This window comes from Typopeltis vanoorti, chromosome 2, assembly GCF_054136105.1.
Source record: "Typopeltis vanoorti isolate ZY-2024b chromosome 2, IOZ_Tvanoo_1.0, whole genome shotgun sequence".
Taxonomy (NCBI): Eukaryota; Metazoa; Arthropoda; class Arachnida; order Uropygi; family Thelyphonidae; genus Typopeltis; species Typopeltis vanoorti.
In genome coordinates, this window is record NC_143550.1 from 4,210,973 (window position 1) to 4,238,829 (window position 27,857).

At 36.1% G+C, this 27,857-nt stretch overlaps 1 protein-coding gene across 3 annotated transcripts in view; it reads left to right on the plus strand.

Moving 5' to 3' along the window:
* The window catches only part of LOC150108792 (kinesin-like protein KIF11-B), a 706,328-nt gene that overhangs the window by 94,898 nt on the left and 583,573 nt on the right, over positions 1-27,857 (plus strand). For all 3 annotated transcript variants that reach the window (XM_090403242.1, XM_090403252.1, XM_090403263.1), the window contains exon 6: positions 3,106-3,321. In XM_090403242.1, the coding sequence (XP_090259368.1) occupies positions 3,106-3,321 (216 nt within the window). The remainder of the gene's footprint in view (positions 1-3,105; positions 3,322-27,857) is intronic.

Consider the following 27,857-nt stretch of genomic DNA (forward strand, 5'->3'; position numbering starts at 1 on the left):
TGGGTCCAGCCAACAGAATCAATTCTTTCACCTTCTCTTTCTGTATTCTAACAGTATTATTAATATTATTAATTTTCACACTAAGGAAAGAAGATTTTGCAGTGTTTTTGTGAAGTACTCCCACTTATCATAGAATTGCCATATAAAATTATCTACTTATGCTTTTTCTCTTATATATTCTTACAGTTTTCTTTTTGGCTTTGGACCTCTTGCTTTTTTTCTGTTCTCAGTATGACCAATCTCTTGCTGTTTCTTCAGCCTTTCAATCTCACTCTTTGTCATGTGAAGGACTAGATGCAAGCAAACTCTTCTTTATTGAGGTCTTCTGTGTTCTCCTGAACTTCTGCAACTTTTGTATACACTCTTACCGCTGCTTTCAATCACCTCATTTATACTCTATTTCACTTTTATTTAACCATTGTTTATTCTGGAACTCCATTCACTCCAATACTTTTGGTTTCACTCTTTCAGTATTAACTTCTGTTACTTCATTCTCTTGCTTCCAATAAGTCTCATTTCTGTCTCATAAAGCATATACAACATACTCTCCCTCCACTGCCACTCCCATACTGCAATCCATTTGCTCTTGGTGATGAATAATAGCATGCAGGTGCAGGCACACACACTACATTTCACGTAATCCTCCATGTCAGACCCCCCTATACAATGTCTTGTCCACCATTGTTCATTTGTTCATGTTCACATCATTGACATGAATAACAATTTATCTCAGTATAAATACATTAAAAATAAATGAACACACGCAACCACACAATAATACACAAGAATAATACCATTGCTAATTTTTGAAATATCATTAAATCAATATTGAAACAATGACTTAGCTGCAAGCTCATGATCACACAGTTCGTCCAGTACTTTTCACCTGGTAGATGTTGGTAGCTTGTGATCTACACCCTAACCTTTGCTTGAGTTTCTAAATGCTTAAATTATTTTATAGTATTTAGCTAGAATGTTGTGCATAATGCAGTTATGTGAAAAATGTTTTCTTAGTTAAACTAGAAAAATATTTGTTCATACTGATGAAATTCTTCATTTGTGGATATAATAAAGTGCTTCACTTGATATACATTTTTAATAAAAAGAGTACTTTTTTATCAATGGATTCCAAGTTGTTTTAAATTCTTTATTTGATGTCATGTGCTTTTTTGCTTAGAAAAATGTTTGTCTTGTGTTCTCTGTACAGCGTTTCAAAAGGGTATACAGCTTTGAGAGAGAACAGAGAATAACTCAGAAGACATACAAAAGCTGAGTATGTCTTCCGAGAAGCCCTGTAATGTCAACTAAATGGGAGTCTTGTCAAATTGGAATTCCACATGTGACTGTGTGCTTGTTTTACTTTTCATGTAAGTGGGCAAGTAAACACAACTGCAGAATTTGGAGAAGTGAGTGTCATAATATAGTGAAATACATCAATTTTTGGTCACGTAACTTTATTACCAAATGACAACACTAGATGATGTAATATGTCACACTGTTTGAAAATGGCAACTTTCGATGGTGCAGAGCAAGCATGTTATGTGTTTTGATTTGAGAAAAGGAAGTCTGCAACAGAAGTGCAGAGGAATTCCACATATAATACAGCAAAAAACTTCCTAATAGGTGCACGATCTACACTGGCACAAGAAGTTTGTGGAAACAGGTTGATCTGTGCATCATCCAAGGTCAACGGGAAAGCCAAATGCTGCCGATGCTGTTTTGGAAGAAATTTGGGAAAATTTCCAGAGAAGCTCTGTAACGTTAACCAGACGGGCATCTCGTGAAATCGGAATTCCACTTGTGACTGTGTGGCATGTTTTACTTTTCACATAAGTGGGTAATTCTGCAGTTGTGAGTATTTTCACAAGTAAACACTCACAACTGCAGAATTTGGGGAAGCGAAAAACCACACGCCATTGTAAAACATGTTTGCTGCACCCCAAAGGCTAAAGTTTTTTGTGCCATAAGCAAGAAGAAAGTGTATGGACTCTTCTCTTTTTCGGGGTTCACCATTACTGGTGGTGTGTATCTGGACATGCTACATGGGTACCTAATATGACAGTGACCACAACGGATGCTTCCATTACCAGCAAGATGGAGCACCTCCTCATTACCTGACAGATATAAGGTTGTACCTCGACCTCCGTTTTCCAGGCAGATGGATTGGTAGAGGGGTGCCTGTAGCATGGCCACCATGTTCCCCCGACTTTTTTTAGATTTTTTGTTGTGGGACTTTGTGAAGGATCGAGTGTTTGTACCACCAATTCTGGAACACAGCTCAGCCAATTTGGATGAGCTGTGTTCCAGAATTGCTGTTGCTGAAGTTACACCAGATATGCTCTGCCACATGTGGCAGGAAATTGATTACAGATGGGATGGGACATCTGCAGAATTACTGGAGGCAGTTATATCGAACTTTAATTATCTGTGTTGAAACTTCAAGTGTTACACTACATTTGCACAGTAATAAAAATTGTTCATCTATCGCTATTTTCCTTCTGTTGTCATTCAAATTTGTCTATCCCCTCTTGAAACATCCTGTACATTTGCATAATATTTAGGGTAGTAAACATTAGTTATAACTAGTGTGTATTAACTTTTTTTTTTTTTTTTACCTGCTTGCAAACTATTACAAGGAAGCAGATTATTCCTCCTTAACAAAATTATTTTTTATTAGTGGATAATGCTGCTTCAATATACTAAATAATAATCGCTCAGGATTATATCAAGACCATAAATCTTTAGTGTGATAACTAAACTCATGAATTCACTTTACTTGTATCAAGTTCTGTTGCTGTATTGTTGCTGTTACATGTAGTGATCAGTCACAACAGTGTAATATGTCTGGCTCAACGTTGTGATTTGCCGTTATATTTGTCATCCTTGGATAAAGTGCTATTCCAGGAGGAGTAGCATTTAGATAATATTCCAATGTTGTAAATGCCGCAAAAAAATTTAGTCTAAAGAGTTGTGGTCATAGTTTCATGAAAACAGTCTAACTTTGCAATTAATATCTGATTTTTTTCCAGTGGCTAATGCCTAGAGTTTGAAATAATTTTCTTGGAATGTTTTTTGTCCTTATTAAAACTAAAGTTGTACTTTTAGGGATCAGTAGTAATCCAAGGCTTAGAAGAAGTATCTCTACATTCCAAGTATCAGATATATAATATTTTAGAGAAAGGATCATCCAGACGTCAGAAAGCAGCTACATTGCTAAATGCATCCTCAAGCCGTAGCCATACTGTCTTTTCTATTACAATTCATACAAAAGAAAATACTCTAGATGGAGAGGATTTGCTAAAGATTGGAAAGCTAAACCTAGTAAGTAGGGGAAAAAAAACTATTTTACTGCCTTAATGAGTTGTTTTGCATTGAAACTGTTGCGTGATTTATGTCTAGGTAAGAAACAATTTGAAAGTAGACATCTTGAATAATACAGTCAGGTGAATCACCATATTTTCCAGTGAGCAAAGCATTCATAAACTATATCTGCATTTTAATAAATATTGAAAAATATTGAGAAGTTTATTATTCATTGGAAAATATACTAATGTCAATCTTGTACAAAAAACCTTGATTTCTTTAAAAAATTAATCATCAATGATGATCCATTTTTTTAAAAAACTTTACTGTATTTATCAGTGTAATTAGTTATTTCTTCCATTCATATAGTTTTCTTCCCCTCCCCCCAAATAATAAATAACAATTACTGACTCCTAATATTCACAAAACATTTTAACTGGTTTAATGGTATTTATAAATTATTATTATTATATCACCAACTCCATGGGGCTAGTACACTCAGTGGCACTATCCAGTATTCACATAATATCTATCATACTTCGTTTCAAACTCATTCACACCCACAACAGACTCTGAGAACCTATTCTACTTATTCACTATTACTTTACAAGCAAAAAATCTAGTCCTCATACCCTTGCTAACCACTCTCTCTTGCTGCTCAGTTTCCAAGGATGGCCCCTATTTCTTCCACCACTCGACTTGTTCTTAAAAACTTATTCTGTATTAATCCTATAAAAACTCTTCAGTAATTTGTATGTCTCAATCATATCACTCATTTTCCACCTGTCAACCAATTTCTATAACCCACAAATCTTCAACTTGTTCTTAGAAGGTGCATTCCATAGACCTGCCAACATCTTGGTCACTCACCTCCGGATCTTCTCCACTTTTTCCTCATCTGCAAGAAACCCAGGTGAACAGATCTATACACAGTATTCAAGATGGGATCTTACCAAGGCCACATAAACAGATAAAATAACCTACTTATCTGCTTGTCAGGGTGTTCTTCAGTAACCATTGGCTTGTCAGTGTGTTCTTCAATATTGTCCAAAACAGTTCAACTCTTTTGGACAATATTTCAATATGCTCCCTAAACGTCAACTCCCTATTCATTAACACTGCTAAATCCTTGGCTTTATCAATTTCCCGGAGTACAGTTCCGTCAGTATGGTACACTGCTGGTAATCTTTTCACCACAAAATGCATAACCTTACGCTTTGCCACATTAAACTGACATCATTCTCCTTTGCTCATGCTGCCAGTCTATTTAAATCATCCTGCAAAATTTTAACATCTTTATTGCTCTACCCAATTTTACATCACTGGCTAACAACTGAACAGTTCCTGTCAGATAATTTCCTATTCAGGCAATGACAATCAAGGAAAAGGAGTAGCCATAGTATTCAACACACGAGGCTAATCTTCTTGAATGGCAGTCAGTCTCAAGTAGAGTAATGTGGGCAAATATGAGAATGGGGAACTGGACAATGAGACTTATTTGTGCCTATGGTCCCACAGAAGCTTCTACTAAGGTAGAAGTGGAGGAATTTTTTGAGGCTTTAGAAAAAGCAACTGACACAATGTAAAATGAAAAGTTGGTCCATGTTGGGGATCTAAATAGAGTAGGAAATGATTGTGAGACATACAAAAATCTTTTGGGAAAATTTGGAGAAAAGAGCAAAGCTAATAATAATGGCAAATATCTGTTGGATTTCTGCTCAGGACATGGACTGGTTGTTACTAACACCATGTTCCAACATAAAAATGTGCACAAATTCACATGGAGAGAAGAGGCTAGGAATAAGAAAAGTCTCATTGACTATGTTATTGTTGATAGTGATGTTTTCTCCCTGGGTGCAGGACACCAGAGTGTACAGAGGATTTGAAATTGGAAGTGATCACTATTTAGTCTTGAGCTGGATAAAATTGAATTTCATATTGAAAAGAATAACATGTAAGAAAGTTTTAAAGCGAATAAAAGTTGAGCAGCTCTCAGATATGAGCTGTAGACTAAAATACACAAAGATTATTGAAGAAAAAATGAAAGAGTTTGAGAACAGGAATCAAACCTTGGAGATTCATTGGCAAACTCTGAAGAAAACATTGATTGATTCTGCCAGAGAGGCATGTGGTGAGGTTGTCTGTAAGGATAAAAAAATCAGAACTTCCTGGTGGACACAGGAAGTTAAAGAGGCAGTGAAGGAAAAGAAGAAAGCATATCAAAAGTTCCTGGCAAATAAGTCAGCTTGTGCTCTTAGAGAATATAGAGACAAATGCAAGAATGCTAAACACTGTGTAAAACTAGCTAAACAAAAGTCATGGGAGGACTTTGGCAAGAATATAGAAAATAAATATCAAGAAGGTGGCAAAATATTCTGGAGGTTGTTGAAGAAGCTTAGGAATGGAGGAAAGAGTGCTGTAAAAGGAGTTAGAAATGATAAAGGTAACATGAAAACAGGAGAAAAAGATATCCTTGAACTATGGAGTAATTACTTTGAAAAACTGCTAAATGAAACAAGCAGTGATGACAGCACAGTGGTAAAAAACACTGACCAGGCATGCAGTCAGGAATACATGTCCATACTTGAAGTAGAAAAAGCCATCAAAGGCTTGAAATGTGGAAAGGCAGCAGGAGTAGATGATATAATTGACCAGAAATGCTGAAGTATGGTGGTATAAGAGTCTTACAGTGGTTGCACTGCATAGTTCAGAAAGCCTGGACAGAGGGACGAATTCCCGATGATTGGAGTAGAGCTCTCATAGTACCCATATATAAAAAGGGAAATAAAACTGAATGTGAGAATTACAGAGGTATTTCCCTACTGAGTGTTCCTGGCAAGATCTATGCAAGTATACTTGAGAAACGGTTGAGAAGAATTGTGGAAGAAAAGCTTGGTAAAGAACAAGCTGGATTCAGGCCAAATAGAGGCTGTCAGGATCAGATCTTCACTTTACGACAAATAGTCGAGAAAGCATGAGAATATAACAAAGATCTGTATTTAAGTTTTGTCGATCTGGAAAGGGCATATGACAAGGTGCTAAGAGAGAAGCTATTCAATACGCTGCAGTTATATGATGTCAATGGGGCATTATATCAAGCAATACTTAGTCTTTATTTGAGTTGTAAGTCAGCAGTTAGAATTGAAGGAAGTACAGGAAGATGGTTTAATGTTAAATCTGGTGTGAGACAAGGATGTGCATTATCCCCTCTGTTATTCATTATCTATATGGATCACATTATGAAGGAAAGTGGTATTAAACATGATATCAAAATTGGAGATGTTAATGGCAGCTCTTTGCTTTATGCGGATGATGTTATACTTCTAAATAAATCTGCTACAAGTCTGCAAGATTCTCTGACTAAATTGAATAGCTGTTGTAATAGATATGGTATGAAGGTCAGCAATAAAAAGACAATGAAAATAGGCAGAATCATTGAAAATGTCAACTGTGTTGTGAATGGAGAACCTGTGGAACAAGTAAAACATTTCCGCTATTTAGGCACGATTTTTACTGAAGATGGTAAATTAAATATAGAAATAGACAACAGAATCAGCAAAGCTGGTATGGTGGGAAGTCAATTGAATAAATTCATATGGAATAAGAGAGAAATTAGTCGCAACACTAAATTAGCTGTATACAAGACAGTGTTCAAACCAGTTTTAACTTATCGATCTGAGAGCTAGGTCAGAAGTAAAACACTTGACCAAAGACTAGAGACCACAGATATGAGAGTCCTGAGAAAGATTATAGGCATGAACAGATGGCATCAATGGCAGTATCATATTAAAAACCAGGATATTAGGAAAGAACTTGACATTGTCAGCATCCAGGAATGCGTTAGTAGAGCTAATCTCAGGTGGTATGGTCACTTAAACAGAATGGGCGAGGAAAGATTAGCAAAACAAGTGTTCTCTGCCAGGTTGGCAGCAAAACGACCCAGAGGAAGACCAAGATATAGGTGGATTGATACAGTACAAAGTGCTTTAGACGATAGAAATATAACATCTGATAATGTTGGAGTCTTGACAAGTAACAGACTAATTTGGATGAAAATTGTAGATAGGAAATTAATAATGATGTAATTTTTTTCATGTAGTACTATCATATCCTGTACACCCCTTGAGGGTACATGGCAGGAATTTGATGATGATTAAGGTACAAATTAAACAGTAGTGGTCCAAGAACAGATTCCTGTGGCACACCATTAGTCACAGACCTTCTACTGGACTCTACTACTACTAGTAAACTGTCTGGTATATTTCCATCAGCCACATCCACTTTGCCGACTTCTTATCCATCTCCACGTGTTTCAATTAGAATTCTATACGGCTATTAGAAACTTTTGCCAAGTCCAGCAGTATCACTGTAAAACCATTACCTTTATTGAACTCAGCTGTCACTGTATTATAAAAGGTAAATTGCTGAGTCATGACCTATCCTTCACAAAACCATGTTGTTCCACATATAGCATCTCATTTCTATTCTTGTATTATCTCATTCTTTATCCTCCCCTTCTTAATTTTTCCAATATCTTTGCCATGATTCCTGAAATGCTGATTGGTTGGTAATTTGCTGCATCGGTCTTGGAGCTTCCTTTATACAGTGGAACTGTTTTTTTCCTTTTTTTTTTCCATCCCACCCCCACCCTTGGGACTAAACCAGAGCTGAGACTTAGCTGTGGGATTAGATGGGATATATCATCTAGGGTTTTGTGAAAATGTGCAAGGGAACTGGCAATGCCATTCACTAGGCTGTTTAATTTAAGTCTCAGCTCTGGTAGAGTTCCAAGGGAGTGGAAAGAGGGCAAAATTATTCCTTTTCATAAAGGAAGTTCTAAGACTACAGTTGCAAATTATAGACCAATCAGTATCTCAGGTGTGCTGGTAAAAGTACTAGAAAAATTGATAAAAAAGAATTCAAGAATGGGTAGATAAAAGTATAATACTGTATGAGGATCAAGATGGCTTTGTGAAGGGTCAGTCATGCCATAGTAATTTCATCATCATCGTCAAATTCCTGACATTTATATTCTCATTGTTGAAGCCCCCCCCCCCGATAATAATTACCTACCCTGCACTTTTTGAGCTTATTTGCTGATGCATACTATATCCTCTGGTCTATTGCACTATACTATATATTTTGTTCTGTTGGCCTTTATGTCACACGAGATGGCCTCAAATGCAGCGTTTTTAATGGCCTCCAATTGAAATACTCTGTTTGTTTGTTTGCAGTTCATCAGCTGTCATGAACAATATTCCTTCCCAATTTTTTTTTCTCTATCCTCCCTGAAAATACTATACCATTCATATTCTCTCCCACTAACTATATCATCTTCTGTCAGCCATGTCTCACTAATGCCAATAGCCTTTGGCCAAGATGAATCAACCAATGCCAAAAACTCCTCCTCCTTGTTCCAAATGTTCCTGACATTAGTGTACATAAAGTGCCAAAGCTAATTAGGCCCACCACTCCCCTTATGCTTAACCATCCCATTCTGATTTCTTGCCAGTAGTACTAACTTAGACATTTTTTGCACATTCTTGCACCCTACTACCTCATTGACATCTGAGTACTCGCTCAACAGCTCCTCTTCCCCCCAGAAGCTCTAGTTTCTCTGATTTTGCATCTCCAATGTCACTTCATTCAATAATACTTTTTTCCAGATTCTGACCATCAAATCCATTCAAATGTAAACCATCCACCTTGTATAAGTCCTTTCATTTGTCAAACTCATTCTGCAAATCCAGAAACTTCACCCTGCATAACCTAACTCTAATTAGTTATTTAAAATAACAAATAGTAATATCGATCTAGTGATTTCTGTGTTATTCAAATATCAGTTAATCAATTACCTTGCATAAATGAATTGCAAATTTTCAGTCATCTAGTGTCGTGTTTCATCATTACAGGGATGGTTCCACTCATTTCAATATTCCATCTTGTTTTGAGCATGTAGCCAGTTTATGGACAAACTGGTAATTGCAAATCTTTTTTAACAAAATTTGTTTTCAGTTTCCATCCCTGTCTATTAGAAGTATGCTAATTAAACTATATTGTAATAAATTCAGGGCACAAAGAATATAGGAAATGTTTGCCATTTTGTTTAAGCTTATGTTAAATGTAATACTATTCTGTTTTGGATTGGTTTGAAAATAAAATTTGCTGATGATTCATTTTCAATGACACTACTGTGTGTAAATTGCTACAGTGTTTATTATTGTCAAATTCATGAAATGTACTCTCAGGAAGTGTGTAGGATATTATGATAGCCCTAAATGAAAAGTTTACATTATTACTAATTTCTTAACAATTTTCCTCCCGATTAATCTGTTATCATCATCATCATCATCATGCACATCAAGGATTTAGGCCTAGCATGGCCTGTTCCGGCCTTAGAAGTCATCGTTGAATCGTTTAAGAGGACATCCTGGTTTTCTTTTTCCTAATGGCTTGTACTTTAAGGCTTGTTTTGGTAATCTTTCTGTTTTCATTCTTTGAACGTGTTCCATCCATTTATGTTTATATTTTTTAATTTTTTCTATTACTGGTTCTTGGTTTAATTCTTTCATAATTTCTTCATTTCTTTTGTGATCAAATAGGGTATACATTGCAGTTTTTCTCATAAACTTCATTTCTGCTGTTGTTAATCTTTGTTTGTCTTTTTCTTTTATTGTCCAGATTTCATTTCTATACAATAGTACTCATAGGGCTAATGTATTGCATAATTTTAGTCTGGTTTGTTTTTGAACTAGGTTTGGTTTAAATATAGAGTTAATTACACCAGTTATTTTTAAATATTTTCATATTTAAATTAAATTTAAATTTTCATATGTGATCATACATCCTAGGTAATTAAATGAATTCATCTGTTCTGAGATCTTGTTATCTATTACTATTTTAGTTCTTGCTGGATCTTGTCCTTTAAAGGCCATAGTTTTTGATTTTTCTTTTGATATTATCATACCATAATCTTTGGATATCTCATTTAGATCTAAAATAGCTTTCTGTAGTTTATCTTCAGAATTTGTAATTATTATTTGGTCGTTGGCAAAGAGGAGAGTGTTTAAGTTTACTGTAGAAGAAAGTTTAATTCCTTGATGTAAATTTTTATTCCATTTTATTATTATTTCATTTAAGTAGATATTAAAAAGAGTTGCTTGGAGGGGGCATCCCTATCAGACCCCCTTGGTTTATCTCTCTCTTGTATATGATAGCTGGTGATTTAATCTTATTTGTATTTGATTATTTTCATATATACTTGTGATAGCTTTTAGGATATTATTTGGTATTTGTCTTTCTTTTAATATGTTAAATAATGTTTCTTTTAACTTTGTCAAATGCTTTTTCGAAGTCAATAAATGCAATATGTGTTTCTAAATTGTATTCTCTTCTTTTTTCTATTATTAATTTTAGGCAAAAGGCCGGGTCTATACATGATTGTCCTTTTCTAAATCCATTCTGTACTTCTAAAATAAAGTTTTCGGAATATTTCATTAGTTTGCTATTTAAGATTCTTCTATATATTTTGTAACAGGAATTTAGTATACTGATACCTCTATAGTTTTTAGGGTCATCTCTATTACCATTTTTAGAGATAGGAATCACAATTGCTTTTTTGCATTCTATTTGGGGGGATTCCGTTGAATAAATTTTATTTAAAAATAATAAGAGTCTTTCTTTGAATCTAGTTCCTGCATATTTATATAGTTCTGGACCTAGTTTATCTTCTCCAGGTGATTTTCCGTTTCTTGTTTCTTTCAGGCTGATTTCTAATTCTTCTTTAGTTATTTCCTTTTCATTTTCGTTAATTGTTTGCCAATTGTCTTTTTTAAAATATTTGTCTGTCCACAATTCTGTGTAGTAATTTAGAAATTCTTCTAATTTCAATTCGGTGTTTAATTTTATGTTTTCTTTGGTATCTGCATTTAAGTGTTTCAAAATTTTATATACATTGGGTCTTATTTTATATAAATCATGTTCTAAATTAGAAACAAATTTGTTCCATGATTCTCTGTCTTTTTTTGACATCTCTTTTAGCTTTGGATCTTATTCTTTTATATTCTATTTCATCTTCTAATATTTTACTGCTTAACCATTTGTGATAGGATTCTTTTTTCTTTTTGATTATTTCTTTCATTGTATCATCCCAGATCTTCAGTTTTTTCCTTTTATTGAATTTTTTGGTCTTTCCTAAGCTTTCATTTGCTGCTGCATTTAGTATCGTTTTTATATTAAGCCATTCTATTTCTTCATTTTTTTTAATTTTGTCTAGATATTGGTTAATTCTTTGTTCATATAGCCATTGTACATTTGTGTCATTGATTATAAAAATCAATATTATCTTGTTCTCTTCCCTCTTCTGGGGCATATAAACCAGAAGAGGGAAGAGATTGAGGCTATTTAACAATTATATAGCGGCTATATAATTGTTAAATAGCCTCTATCTATTTTTATTCTAGCCTCTATTATTCTTTCATTCCATAATTTATAATGTTTTAACTGTTTTGAAAGGGAGTTATGAATCCAAATCATGACTCCTGCTTGTTCTCTTTGGTCTCTGTCAACTCCACTCTATATCACATTAAAATTTTCAGTTCTCATAGTTTCTTTTAATTTATTTTTTGTTTCAGTGATTACTGCTATTTTAAAATTTCTTTCATTTAATAATTGGTCTAATTCTATTTCTTTATATGCTATTCCTCTTACATTCCAGTTTGCTATGTGTATTATATTTTGTCGTTTCCATTTTTATTTTACCTTTTCCATTCCAGGGTCGTTTCATATAAATTCAATCCAATTATCTTTTTCTGTCAGCTTACTAGTAGAATTATGTTCTCCATGTCAGGGGACTAGCCTGACGATGGAATAGTTCAGTGGTAGGGCTGCTACCTTAAGGCTTCTGAACTAGCCTCCTTCCGAATTTAAACCCATAGGAGGAATAGGGTATATTGAAGGGGGAAAGAGTAGATTATAGTAAGATTTATAGAGAGGGAATAGTTGTAAGGCCAGAAATGAAAAGACCCCATGGCCCTCGAGTACTCTAATAGCATAGGGATCATAAAATAAGAAGAGTTGGCTGATAAGGCCTTATAAGAAAGATTAAAGTAAGTGGATCTTCCTCAAAGTAGTAGAAGGAGAGGATAGATGCAGGTAGGGGGTCCATGGGAGTGCTGCTTTCCTTACAATCAAGATGATTGCCACTTATGGCCCTGTTGGTCCACGAGTCCTTATTCAGTATATTTGGACCATCCCACCATATATACGTACGCACACACGTATGCACATGTGTGCGCGCGCACACACGTTGGGCTCTCCTATCTGCCACCCAGGGGATGATGCGCTCTCTAGGGGTTACAGGGTCCCCCAAGAGTTATCTGTTATCTGTCAGGAATCCAATGTTCAGAGATCTTAGATTTTGGTCTTCTAAAGCAGCGCTTCCCACACTGTGGGCCACAGCCCCTTGGGAACCGTTAGTTTTGTTGAGGGGGAGGTGTGTGAAATAATGAAAATATTTTAAGACTAGGTGTGCCATGTCAAATGTGTATGTAAGATGCTAAAAATGTAATATTTGCATTTGATTTTTGCAGTATTTGGTGTGTATGTTTTGTATTGAATATAAATACAATAAGGCCTATGTAGCTCAGTGGAAACTAAATTAAAATTTGTTTCAGCACGATCTTGTATGCAGCTGATTTAGTCCTTTGACTGATTTCTCTGTTATATTTCATATAATTTATTCAGGTGGGTTTTTACTATTTCAACATTGCCAATTCTGCTGGCCATTTTCTTATTTAATTACATCTTCAATAGACTTTTGCATAAATAGTGGAAATGTTTTACTTGTTCTGTAGGTTACGCCATTCAGATGCACTTGATGTTTTTGGAGTTTTGCCTGTTTTCATGGTCTTTGACTGTTTATTGCTGATTTTCATACCAAATTTATTACACCAGTTATCTTTTACTTGGAAGAGTTTTGCTGCGATGATCCGGAGTTTGGTATGTAGGTATTCTATATGTTTTGTCCATTTAAGAGGGCAATCTATGTAGAGACCAAGGTATTTTGCATGTGCTACAGGTTTGATTTTGGGACATTGCCAGAGTTTTTTTTTTGTTGTTAATGCAGCAGTATGTGTGACAGTGTATCGATAGTGGTGCGGGGCGCACTTGTACTGAATTTATTTAAGAGTATAACATCATCTGCATGGTGCTTAAGGTTCAAAGTTGTATAACTGAGTGGAGACCACCACATAGCCTTTAAAGGAATGCAGCGAATCAACCAGGGCTTCTGACCTAATGTCCAATCCTCACCTTCTAGTGGTGCAACCTGTTAGGTATCTACCTGAATACTGAGGATCTGCTGGCAATTTGGGATTTAGCCAACCAAATTGTATTGAACTACTCCTACAACCAGAATGAGTAGCCATAGTATGCAACACTAAATACAAGTTAATCTTCTTGAATGGCGGGCGATATCAATAGAGTAATGTGGGCAAATATCAGAATGGGAAAACTGGACAGCGAGACTTATTTGTGCCTATGGACCCACAGAAGGTTCTACTAAGGTAGAAGTGGAGGAATTTTTTGAGGCTTTAGAAAAGACACAATGAAAAAGGAAAAGTTGGTCCTTGTTAGGGATCTAAATAGCAGAGTAGGAAATGATTGTCAAATGTACAAAAATATTTTGGGAAAATTTGGAGAAAACAGCAAAGCTAATAATAACGGCAAATACCTGTTGGATTTCTGCTCAGGACATGGACACTGGTTACTACTAACTCAATGTTCTAACTTAAAAATGTGCACAAATTCACATGGAGAGGTGAGGAATAAAAAAAAAGTCATTGACTATGTTATTGTTGATAGTGATGTTTTCTTCCTGGTGCAGGACACTAAAGTGTATGGAGGATTTGAAATTGGAAATGAGCACAATTTAGTCTTGAGCAGGATAAAATTGAATTTCTTATTGAAATGAAAAAGAATATGTAAGAAAAGAAAGTTTTAAAGCAAATAAAAGTTCAGCAGCTCTCAGATGTGAACTGTAGACTAAAATACACAAACACGATTGAAAAAAAAATGAAACATTTTGAGAATAGAAACCAAACCATGGAGATTCAGTGGCAAGACCTGAAGAAAACACTGATTGATTAAGCCAAAGAGGCATGTGGTGAGACTGTCTGCAAGGATAGCAAAATCTGAACACCATGGTCGATACAGGAAATAAAAGAGGCAGTGAAGGAAAAGAAGAAAGCATATCAAAAGTTCCTGGCAAATAAGTTAGCTTGTGCTCTTAGAGAATACAGAGGCAAATGTAAGAAAGCTAAACACTGTGTAAAACTAGCTAAACAAAAGTCATCGGAAGACTTTGATAATAACATGGCAAATAAATATCAAGAAGGTGAGCTTTTTTGCAACAGCATCCAGAAGATAAAGGTGACATGAAAACTGGAGAAAGAGATATCCTTGATGTATGGAGTAATTACTTTGAAAAATTGCTAAATGAAACAATCAGTGACAGCACAGTCACCACAGGCATGCAATCAGGAATACATAATCATACTTGAAGTAGATCTCGAAAATCATACTTGATGATATTCGACTAGAAATATCCAAGTATAGAAGTATAAAAGTCTTACAGTGGCTGCACTGCATAGTGCAACCATTGGACAGAGCTCTCATAGTACCCATATATAAAAATCAAAATAAAACTGAATGTGAGAATTAGAGGTATTTCTGTACTGAGTGCTCTTGGTAAGATTTATGCAAGTATACTTGAGAAATGGTTGAGAAGGATTGTGGAAGGGAAGCTTGGAGAAGAACAAGCTGCATTCAGGCCAAATAGAGGATGTCAGGATCAGATTTTCACTTTGCGACAAATAGTTGAGAAATTATGGAATATAACAGAGATCTGTATTTAAGTTTTGTAGATCTGAAAAAGCCATATGACAATGTGCCAAAAGAAAACCTATTCAAAACACTACAGTCATATGGTGTCAATGGGGTATTATATCTAGCAGTACTTTTCTCTATTTGAGTTTTATTTCAGCAGTTAGAATTGAAGGAAGTACAGGAAGATGGTTTAATGTTAAATCTGGTGTGAGACAAGGATGTACATTATCCCCTCTGTTATTCATTATCTATATGGATCACATTATGAAGGAAAGTGGTATTAAACCTGATATCAAAATTGTAGATGTCAATTTCAGCTCTTTGCTTTATGCAGATGAAGTTATACTTCTAAATAAATCTGCTACAAGTCTGCAAGATTCTCTGCCTAAATTGAATAACTGTTGTATTCAATTTTAAATCTCCAAAAAAGGAGCAACTTTTTCTTTGTGTGACCCACCTTATCCAATGTCTCAAAAAATTACTTCACAATAGTAGAATCTTCTGTGAGTCTATTTAGTTTCCTATTTGTGATACATGCCCTCATCACTTTACTCGATGTTGCCTGTCATTCAAGAATATTATCCTCATACTTGATGTCAAATACTATAGCTTAATCAATCTGTTTACTGATCATTATTGCCTAATATGATTCATCATCATCAAATTACTGCCATGTACCCTCAAGGGGTGTACAGGATATGATAGTACTACATTAACAATTTACGTCATTACTAACATCCTATCTGCAATTTTCCTCCAAATCAGTCTGTTACTTGTCAAGACTCCAACATTACCAGATCTTATATTTCTATCGTCTAAGGCACATTGTACTGTATCAATCCACCTACATCTTGGTCTTCCTCTGGGTCGTTTTCCTGCTAACTTGGCAGAGAAGACTTGTTTTGCTAATCTTTCCTCGCCCATTCTGTTATAAGTGACCATACCACCTGAGATTAGCTCTACTAACGCATTCCTGGATGCTGACAATGTCAAGTTCTTTCCTAATATAATCATTTTTAATATGACATTGCCATTGATGCCATCTGTTCATGCCTCTAATCTTATCTAATCTAATCTTAACCTCTAATCAGGACTCTAATATCTGCGGTCTCTAGTCTTTGGTCAAGTGTTTTACTTCTGACAAAGCTCTCAGATCCATAAGTTAAAACTGGTTTGAACACTGTCTTGTATACAGCTAATTTAGTGTTCCGACTAATTTCTCTCTTATTCCATATGAATTTATTCATTTGACTTCCTACCATACCAGCTTTGTTGATTCTGTTGTCTATTTCCATATTTAATTTACCATCTTCACTAAAAATCGTGCCTAAGTAGCTGAAATGTTTTACTTGTCCCACAGGTTCTCCATTCACAACACAGTGGACATTTTCAAAGATTCTGCCTATTTTCATTGTCTTTATCTTTTTATTGCTGACCTTCATACCATATCTATTACATCACTTATTCAATTTAGTCAGAGAATCTTGCAGATTTGTAGCGGATTTATTTAGAAGTATAACATCATCCACATAAAGCAAAGAGCTGCCATTAACATCTCCAATTTTGATATCATGTTTAATACCACTTTCCTTCATAATGTGATCCATTTAGATAATGAATAACAGTGGGGATAATGTATATCCTTGTCTCACACCAGATTTAACATTAAACCATCGTCCTGTATTTTCCTTCAATTCTAACTGCTGACATACAACTCACATAAAGACTAAGCATTGCTTGATATAATGCCCCATTAACACCATATAACTGTAGCGTATTGAATAGCTTCTCTCTTGGCACCTTGTCATATGCCTTTTCCAGATCTATAAAACTCGAATAGAGATCTTTGTTATATTCCCATGATTTCTCCACTATTTGTCGTAAAGTAAAGATCTGATCCTGACAGCCTCAATTTGGCCGGAATCCAGCTTGTTCTTCACCAAGCTTTTCCTCTACAATTCTTCTCAACCGTTTCTCAAGTATACTTGCATATATCTTGCCACGAACACTCAGTAGGGAAATATCTCTCTAATTCTCACATTCAGTTTTATTTCCCTTTTTATATATGGGTACTATTAGAGCTTTACTCAAATCATCAGGAATTCGTCCCTCTGTCCAGGCTTTCTGAATGCAGTGCAGCCACTGTAAGACTCTTATACCACCATACTTCAGCATTTCTGGTCCAATATCATCTACCCCTGCTGCCTTGCCACATTTTAAGCCTTTGATGGCTTTTTCTACTTCAAGTATGGATATGTATTCCTGACTGCATGCCTGTTGAGTGTTTTTTATCACTGTGCTGTCATCACTGCTTGTTTCATTTAGCAAATTTTCAAAGTAATTACTCCATACTTCAAGGATATCTTTTTCTCCTGTTTTCATGTCACCTTTATCATCTCTAACTCCCTTTATAGCAACATCTTTCATCCATTCCTAAACTTCTTCAACAACCTCCAGAATATATTGCCACCTTCTTGATCTTTATTTTCTATGTTTTTGCCAAACTCCTCCCATGACTTTTGTTTAGCTAGTTTTACACACTTTTTAGCTTTCTTACATTAGGTCTCTGGATTCTCTAAATGCACAAGCTGACTTATTTGCCAGGAACTTTTGATATGCTTCCTTCTTTTCCTTCACTGCCTCTTTAACTTCCTGTATCCACCATGCAGTTCTAATTTTTCTATCCTTGCTGACAACTCCACCACATGCCTCTCTAGCTGAATCAATCAGGGTTTTCTTCAAGGCATGCCACTGAATCTCCAAGGTTTGGTTCCTGTTCTCAAACTCTTTCATTTTTCCTTCAATAATCTTTGTGTATTTTAGTCTACAGTTCACATCTGAGAGCTGCTCAACTTTTATTTGCTTTAAAACTTTCTTACATATTATTCTTTTCAATATGAAATTCAATTTTATCCTGCTCAAGACCAAATAGTGATCACTTCCAATTTCAAATCCTCTGTACACTCTTGTGTCCTGCACCAGGGAGAAAACATCACTATCAACAATAACATAGTCAATGAGTCTTTTCTTATTCCTTGCCTCTTCTCTCCATGTGAATTTGTGCACATTTTTATGTTGGAATATGGCGTTAGTAATAACCAGTCCATGTCCTCAGCAGATCTCCAACAAATATTTGCCATTATTATTAGCTTTGCTCTTTTCTCCAAATTTTTCCAATATATTTTTGTATGTCTGACAATCATTTCCCACTCTGCTTAGATCCCCTACAAGGACCAACTATTCCTTTTTCATTGTGTTAGTAGCTTCCTCTAGAGCCTCAAAAAATTCCTCCACTTCTACCTTAGTAGAACCTTCTGTGGGACCATAGGCACAAATAAGTCTGATTGTCCAATTTCCCCATTCTGATATTTGCCCAAATCACTCTACTTGACACTGCCTACCATTCAAGAAGATGAGCCTCATATTTTATGTTGAATACTATGGCTATTCCTTCTTTTCCTTGATTGTCATTGCCTGAATATAAAATTTAGTATTTATTGCTCAGAAAGATCTCACCAGTTTTTGTCTTTTTTGTTTCAGTCACCCCTATTATGTCGATCTGGTACTTATCTAATTCCTCGCTAGCTCCATTTCTTTGCCATTCTGGCTTCTTATGTTGATAGTACTGGATCTTTAACTCTGGTGATGTTGATTTGGGGTGTGTTTTCAGATTTGTTCCAGTTGCTGACTTTCTTGCTGTTCCCCCTCTGGCCAGACCCTAACAAAAATGACTGTATGAGGCATTCCCAGTCCTCATTTTAATTTGTGAATTTTAATAATTTCTGAATGAGCTCTCCTCTTTCAATTAATATCATGCATTGTAACATTTGCATTAATTTCAGTTGTTATTCCAATTTATCTCTTTTCCTGTATGCATTAAGAATGGCTGCGAAACGTGGCTGATAATTTTGCTGATAAGAAATAATTTTTCCCAGCGTAAGTTCATTATTCCATATTGTAATTTTACATTAAGGAGATGGATTATCCAATCACAGTATATTCTTCCTGCCTTTCATGGCTTAGGATATTTCAGAATATCCTAGGCCATGCTTTTCTCTGTATCATTTGACAATAAATGTCCACTGAGTCTACATACTCATAGGAAGACTACAAAGCCAGCAACATACTGGAGCAGCACTGATCATGCCAATGAAAATGCAAGATCAGTGTGAAATTGTGAATTGAAAGAACCTTAATTTAAACTCATTAGCACTCTTAGTATTCACAACACATTCCAGCAGTGCATTCCATTTTGCTTAAACATCTACCTAATTTGGTTGTAGCAGAATTTTTTCTCCTGGAAATTCAGGTTTTTCATCCCATCAAACTGAACAGACTACCAGCCAAAAGAAAACATAGCAGTTAACAGATGCAATAGATTTAGCCTCATAGGATTAGTTGCTGTGGTTGTAATTTCAGACAACACAACCAAACCGTGTAGTTGACATAATTTAAGTCTTTTCTCACAGCTGATATTCCATGCTCCTAAAATCCTTTTGTTTGTTTATTACTCACCTCTACTCTTTCTAATGTATCTTCATTCCATCTAAATCCTAGTGTGCACATCTGAGAATAGTAGTTTGGATGCAGTCTGAGAGCTTTAAGCAATGGAACTATCACTGCTCTATCCTTTTGCTGATATCCTCACTATTGCAGAAATCTTCTGAGTTGTCTTTATATGGTAACTCAGTATGAGTTATGTGATTAACTTACAGATGTTATCTAATACAAACAGAAAAATATCCATTACAGTGTGATTATATCACATATATTTGCTTATAGGAAAGCATAATTATTGTGAATTCAACAGATAACTTTATTAATTAACTATAGAAGAATATATTCTGAGATGCACAACAGCTCGGTCCTTCTCAGTCATTATCAGTGACACCTTGTCTCTAAAGTCTCATTCACTGGAAGTATGGAAGTGCAAAGTTAGGTAATAAACTATTAGGACATATGCAATTGAATATGTAGATTTCCATGAGGCAAATGTGAGAATGGCCAAAAAATGTGGATTCTAATATCTCAAGTGACATAATCATATGTGATATTCAATTCAAGGTACAAAGTGTTGGGGGGGAGCACTAATGTATATTAATGCTAGAACTATAAGGAATAAGAGGGAAGAGTTTTTGCATTGGTAGGTTGGTGCAACCTCACAAGTTGCAGGCATTAGTGAGACTTGGCTGACAATAGATGATGTAGTTACAGGGATAGAATGGGGGATGAGATAATGTTTTCAGGGAGGATAGAGAAAATAGGATTGGGGAGGTCTACTGCTGATGAAAGCAGATGAACTGCAGCTTGAAAGAGTAGGGGATCAGGAAAATGTATTGTCAACATAGCCATATTGTGGGTTTGAGAGGGTCCGAGTTTAGGACTGTATTTTCATATACCATGAAAAGATTGGCAGCATGTGTTTGTGTCGGGGGAGGGGGGGTGCATAGCCATGTCTTCAATCTGCTTCTAGATTTTTTCCTTTCCAAATAACTTTGAACTTATTCAGACTTTCTTTCCCTCAACATATCATCCTCATTCACTTTTGCTATGCACTATGGGTATTTTAGTTGACAAAAAATCTACAAGCAGATCGAAGGTACGGCCATACCCCCCTCCACACACACACACACACACACACACACACACACACACACACACACACACACACACACACACACACAACATGGAATATTTTGAAAATATGAACCTAAACTCTGTCCATTTCAAACTTACAATATGGCTACTCTATATTGTAAGTTTGAAACACATTCTTCATTTGGTCACATGTCAGGCGTGCTAAAATGTTACTAACACCTGAGGCATTTCATCATTGAAAAGGAAAGCAGCAATTGTCTGCCCTTCCTTTGACATTGGTCATCCAGCCACTCGGTGAATCTTTATCCTTCATCTTCTAGCAGTATAGTGTTATCAGACCCTTAGCAAATAGAGCTATCTGCTCTGACCATACTAGCCTCTTCACCAAAATTTGGCACATTTGGGATACTTATTTAGCCAATGGCTTTTCCCCCTTTCACAAAATCAATGGAGCTCTTTAATCATCCTCCAAACACAAACTCCCCCAAAATCCAGAACACAAAAATGATGCCTACATCCAGGGCACTTCAGAAAAAAATCTTGCATATTCTTAATAGATATATAAGCATACAAATCTTGTTGATGCTATATCAAAAATTAGTTACCCTTATCCACTCATCAAAAAGAACCTCTGCATCATCTAGATCAGGGTTTCTCAAACTTTTTCTACAACAGAACATTTCACAAATCCTGAAATTTTCACAGAACACCTTGTTTATTTTGTAATGTATTAATTAATAATTAATTGGTAATTTAGTTGATTAATTAATAATTAAGCATCAATTAAACCATCATTAAATTAATTTATGCTGATTTTCATTGATATATCCTATTCTGATCACCAAAAATTTATATTATAAGTACTTACCAGTGAATGCAGACTTTTTCTCCTGCGTGCTGGTAGCTTTCTCCTCCTTTTGTACATCCTGGAGATCTTTGTAAGCTTGAGGTGGATGATTCACTATCATCTGTTCCGTCAGAAACACCTTCAAGCTTACAAAGATCTCAGTCTACCAAAATTAAACAAAGTGCCTTGTCTCTTATTCATATTAAAATTTAAATCTGTGTTCCTATTACTTTTAAAAAAAAATCACGGCACTCCGGTTTCAGAACAAGCACTTACACACTGCAATACGAACTTGCTAAGAAAGTATTCAGTATTAATAGATTTGAGAACCGGATACAGACTACCTTGATCTTCAATTTCAGCGATAAAATTTTCTTTATACTTCCTTGCTGATTGGTCACTGATATTTGCAACATGGATGTTATTTCATTCAGTTTTGAGACCACGCCACCCGTTATTGTAATCGACTTGCAGGCAATTTTTGTGATCAGTCATAAATGGCGGTATTCTCTTTCCCGATTGTTAAAAGATTTCGATGTGTGAAAATTAATGATAATTCATGAATATTTCTATGTTTAAAAATATGCCGGTTGGTCACTGACATTTGCTACACAGATGTCATTTCCTTCAGTTTTGAGAACAGAGGATATGCCACCCATTGTTATAATCCGCTTGCAGACAATTTTTATGACCCGTCATAAACAGCGGTATTCCCTTTCCCAAATGTTGAAAGGTTTCGATGTGTGAAAATTAACGATACATAGATATTATTAGGCATTCTGGGCTTGAGCTTTTCGACAACATATTCATGCATATTTCTACTATAAAATATTTATAGTAGAAATTTATAATCGCCGATACTTTCATAGTTTATTATACTATATTCAGCATGAAACTCTCTGATTCCAATCTTTTAGTTTCTTATTCGGTTTTAAAACAATGTGGGATTTAATATCCCCTTAATTTAAATAATGTTTATATCGCCGAAATGAAGCCTATTGGCTCTTTATATTTAAGTAACTTAATGGGTGCACCTTTTTGACAACTCGTGTAGCAGAGTATATAAGTTCTTTTCACTATACCCTTTAGTATTAATTTGGTCTAGCTACTCACTGATGAAGCCTCAATAAAGGCTGAAACCGGTCTGGGTAGTGACCTCCCACCATAATGTAATAACAGCTTACATTTCTTAGGAAATGTGTTTTACATTATGGAAAATACCAAGAATAGCGATCAGAACTTTACCACTTTTGCTGCAAGTTGCCCGAGTTTGTACTTCGTACTAGGACTACTTGCATTAGCTCACGCTAGTAATCGCCAATACTTTTATAGTTCATTATACTATATTCACCATGAAACTCTCTGATTCCAATCTTTGAGTTTCTTATTCGGTTTTAAAACAATGTGGGATTTAATATCCCCTTAATTTAAATAATGTTTATATCGCCGAAATGAAGCCTATTGGCTCTTTATATTTAAGTAAAGTAGTTTTGTTGCATAAAGGAGGCTCCAAGACTACAGAAGAAAATTATAGACCACTGTTAATAAAGGTGCCGGTATGCTATACCGGCACCTTTATTAACAGTGACATGACTTGACACAAACTTCTGAATTTATGGCATCCTTAATATTCCTGAATTTTTGCATGTTTCTTTAGTATGCAGCAAGTTATTTAACGAAATTTACATTTTTTTACTATGCCCATTGTTAAGTGAAACATAAAATGTACAGGAAAATTAAAATTTTCCTGACCTATAAGATTTTATAGGTCAGTACAGGATATTTATTTCAGTCCTTGCTGAAGGAGGAAGAACAAGGGATCATCTCTGTAATTGTGAGTATGATAGCAAGCATGTGAGAACTAAATTTTATCCTTCCCTCCCAGCCTGTCTTTTCTCTCCTTTATTATTACTATTATTATTATTACGGGTGATTCCAGGGAGTCCTTACACTCATCGAGGGAGGCCCTAAACATCATGTCCACAGAACTATACGACATTCTCACAATATCTATCATACCTTGCCTTGAACTCACTCACCGTCATAGCACCCACAACAGTCTCTGGCAGCTTATTCCACTCATTTACCACTCTAAAAGTAAAGAACCCAGCTCTAACACCCCTGCTAACCACACTCTTGCCCACCTTCCATAGGTGTCCCCTAGTTCTCCCACCACCAGCCCTGATCTCAAAAATATCCTCTGAATTAATTTTATAGAAACCCTTTAGCAATTTGAAAGTTTCAATCATATCTCCCCTTTTCCGCCTATCAATTAATTTCTGCAACCCACAAATCTTCAACCTGTTCTCATATGGTTCATTCCATAGACCTGCTATCATCTTAGTCACTCGCCTCTGGATCCTCTCCACCTCCTCCCCATCAAGAAGGAACCTAGGTGACCAAATCTGGGCACAGTAGTCGAGATGAGGTCTTATCAAGGCTCGGTACAGAGGTACAATAACTTGCTTGTCTCTGCTCGTCAAGGTATTTTTCAACAACCAAGTGAGTTGATGAGCTGATTTAGCCACTTTTGCAATGTGCCCCCTAAACTTCATCTCCCTATCCACCAACACTCCCAAGTCCCTGGCCTCATCAATCTCCTGGAGTACAGTTCTGCCGATGTGGTATACTGCTGCTAATCTTTTCACCCCAAAATGCATAACCTTACATTTTGTCACATTAAATTGACATCCATTCTCCTTAGCCCAGAACTCCAATCTATGGAAGTCGTCCTGCAAGATTTTGACATCTTCTGCATTCACTATCGCCCTACCCAACTTTGCATCATCAGCAAACAAATGAATTGTTCCACTTAGATCCTTCCCTATATCGTTAATGAACAGATTAAACAGCAGTGGTTCAAGAACAGAACCCTGCGGCACACCACTAGTCACAGGCCGTCTTTTGGACTCGACTCCTGAATCAACTACTCTCTTATATCTCTTTATCAACCACCCACCTATCCATCTCACCAACCCTATATCCATTCCTATGTAAACTTTGTTGTAGTTTATGGATTAGAATTCCATGTGGTATTCTGTCAAATCCCTTAGCCAGGTCCAGTAGTATCACTGTAAACCCATTACCCTTATCCAGTTCAACCGTCACTGTGTTATAAAACTTGAGTAAGTTACTGAGGATCTACCTTTCACAAAGCCATGCTGTTCCCCATACAGTATCTCATTTTTATCAATCCATTCCTGTATTTTTCCCTTGACTACTTTCTCCAAGACCTTGACAACATCTCCTGATATGCTGATTGGTCTGTAATTTGCAACCGTAGTCTTGGATCCTCCTTTATGCAGTGGAACTATTTTCCCCTCTTTCCACACCTTTGGGACTAAACCAGACCCGAGACTCAGATTAAACAACGTGGTCAAGGACACTGATAATTCTCTAGCCGCTTCACGCAAAACCCGTGCCGGTATACCATCTAATCCCACAGATGTATTCATATTAAGGTTCTGTAATAGACTATTCACCTCCACTAAATTCATCACAATTCCCATAAAAACTAATGGTTCCTTCATTTTTTCAATGTCACCACCTGGATGATATACTTTTGCAAAGTGCTTGCTCAGTAACTCCACTATATCGACTGATTCAGTGACCTCCTTACCATCGTCATTCCTTAAAATCATTTTGCTGTGTATAGTTTTTTTTTTTTTTTTTTGCTTGCAGCATATTGAAAGAACTGTTTGGTATTCTCTTTAGCTTGCATATCTAGTTTCCTTTCATAATCCACTTTTGCTTTTTTTACCACACTCGTTACCCTTCTGGCCTGCGCTTTATACCGTTTGCATGCCTGCAGGTCACCTCTTTCTTTAAATTCCCTCCACAGTTGTTTCTTTTTTTGCAGCTCAAGCTTAATGGTGTTATGCATCCATTTAACCCCTACTTGTTTTACTATTCGCACCCTAGGTATACAATTAGCCATAACCTCCTGTAAATGCTCCTTGACCACTTCCCATGCTCTATCGACATCCAGCCCTTGCATTTGTACATGCTATGGCACTGATCCAAGCAATCTCCTAAGCTTGTCATACTTGCCAGCAGGGTAATTCCATATATACCCTGTCTTAATTGAAAATTCCAACCCTTTAGCCACCTCCCAGGTCAAGACTTTATGATAACTCTCACTAATAGGTGGCAGCATGGTCATATTCATTATAGTCAAATTCTCAGATGCTATTACCAGGTCAAGCAGTCTCACACCCCTAGTATTTTTAATTACATGCTGTCTGAGATAGTTATCCCTTAATAATTGAATAAAATCCATTTCCTTCCTCACATGTGTCCTCTCCTCCTTCCAATCAATGTTACCATAATTGAAATCTCCCATAATAATTACCCTCCTTCCACTCATTTCATCATCCACCATCTATTCCATCACCTGGTCTATAGCAGCACCCAACTGTATATTTTGTTCTGCCAGTCTCAATCTCACACCAAATAGCCTCAAATGAGCTCTTTTCACTATCCTGCGATACAACTTCAATTCTCCTTGGCTGCAGTTCATCAGCATCATCAATAACACTCCTCCTTCCATTTTATTCTCTCTGTCCCTCCTAAACACACTATAACCTACACATTCTATCCCACTAACTATATCATCTTCCGTCAGCCATGTTTCACTAATGCCAATAACCCATGGCCAGGAAGAGCCAATCAAGGCCAAAAATTCTTCCTTCTTGTTCCTAATACTCCTGGCATTAGTATACATGAAATGCAGTGATCCCTTAGTCCCACCCCTATATTGATGCATTATTCTAAATGACCCATTCCCATTTTTTGTCCTTGGTGCTGGCTCGGGTACATTATATACATTCTTACACTCATCTGTCTCACAGATGTCTGCATATCACCCCCCCCCCCCCACCGTGGTAGTTCTAGTTTCCCTAGTTCTGCACATCCATTTTCACTTCATTCAGCAACACTTTTTCCAGTCTCTGTACACAAATCCATTCAAATGCAGGCCATCCATCTTGTGTAAGCCCTTTTGCCCATCAAACTCATTCCAAACATCCACGAATTCTACACCACACCGTCTGCATAACCTGTGCATAATGTCATTTGCGATTATGGCCCTCCTTCTAAACTCCTCTCTGTCATACCACGGCAACAGACTCGACATTCTAACTCTGTCACTCTTTTCTTTTGCTACCTTTAACAATACTTTCAAGTCCTCTCTCATAAAAAATGTATCTCCTTTCAATTCATTCGTACCCACCACAACTATCAATTTTCACCCTCTGTTTTTGCACTCTAATACTCTCACTTACATCCTTAAATTTTGTGCCTGGTAAGTATGATTTAGTTAAACTCCCCATCTATCACTCCTTTTAATAACGAGTCGCCATACAACACTCTTTCCTTCATTTCAGAAACTCTCCAACTCTTACGCTTATTTTTCCTTTCAAACACTTGTTTATTTACATTAGCCGAATCACTCTGGAAAGAGTTTTGCAGGTGCTCTAATTGCCGCTGCACGTTTTGTAACACTGCGCGCAACCTAGTGATCTCACTCCCTACAAATAATTCCTAATTTTTTTCATTATATAAACCATTTTATCTCTCTGTATAGTTGCTTTCACTCTTTCTTTGATCACCGCTCTCGTTGCCCTCTTGTACAACATCGCAATTCCCTATCAAGCCACTATTTTCACTCACGTTCTGGCTTTCTTCAACCATAACTATCTCACGACCTGACACATACTTCAACTCCTCACTTTGCTTATGCTTTCTGCACATTCTCCCACCACTATCACTTTCAATCCAAACTCCAGCCTCCTTCGGGAATGCATACATTCCCACACACACATCACATTGGACAAACTCCTTCATGTTACTTTGAACAAGGGTGTCGTATTTTTGAATGCCATTATCTTACGTTGTATTGGCGCCATGTGCTATTCTATGAAACGTATCATTAAAATACTAAATGAAATAAAACTGAATTCACACCAAAATCACACAGATACAACAAGCTACCAAAATTAGACAATATTATGTTATGATTTAAACCTATATTCAAATTTTCACTCAAAATTATACTTAGCTTTCGGGAGCTCTCTGAAAACACTACACCCCGTGTAGCCCTCTATTCACCTCCACTGTAGCAAAGAAATTACACTCAGTTTCACTTACATTTGAAGAGCCAGGTTTCACTAATGCGAATAGCCTTCCACATTGTATTCACCAATGCAAAATAACTAAACTTTTT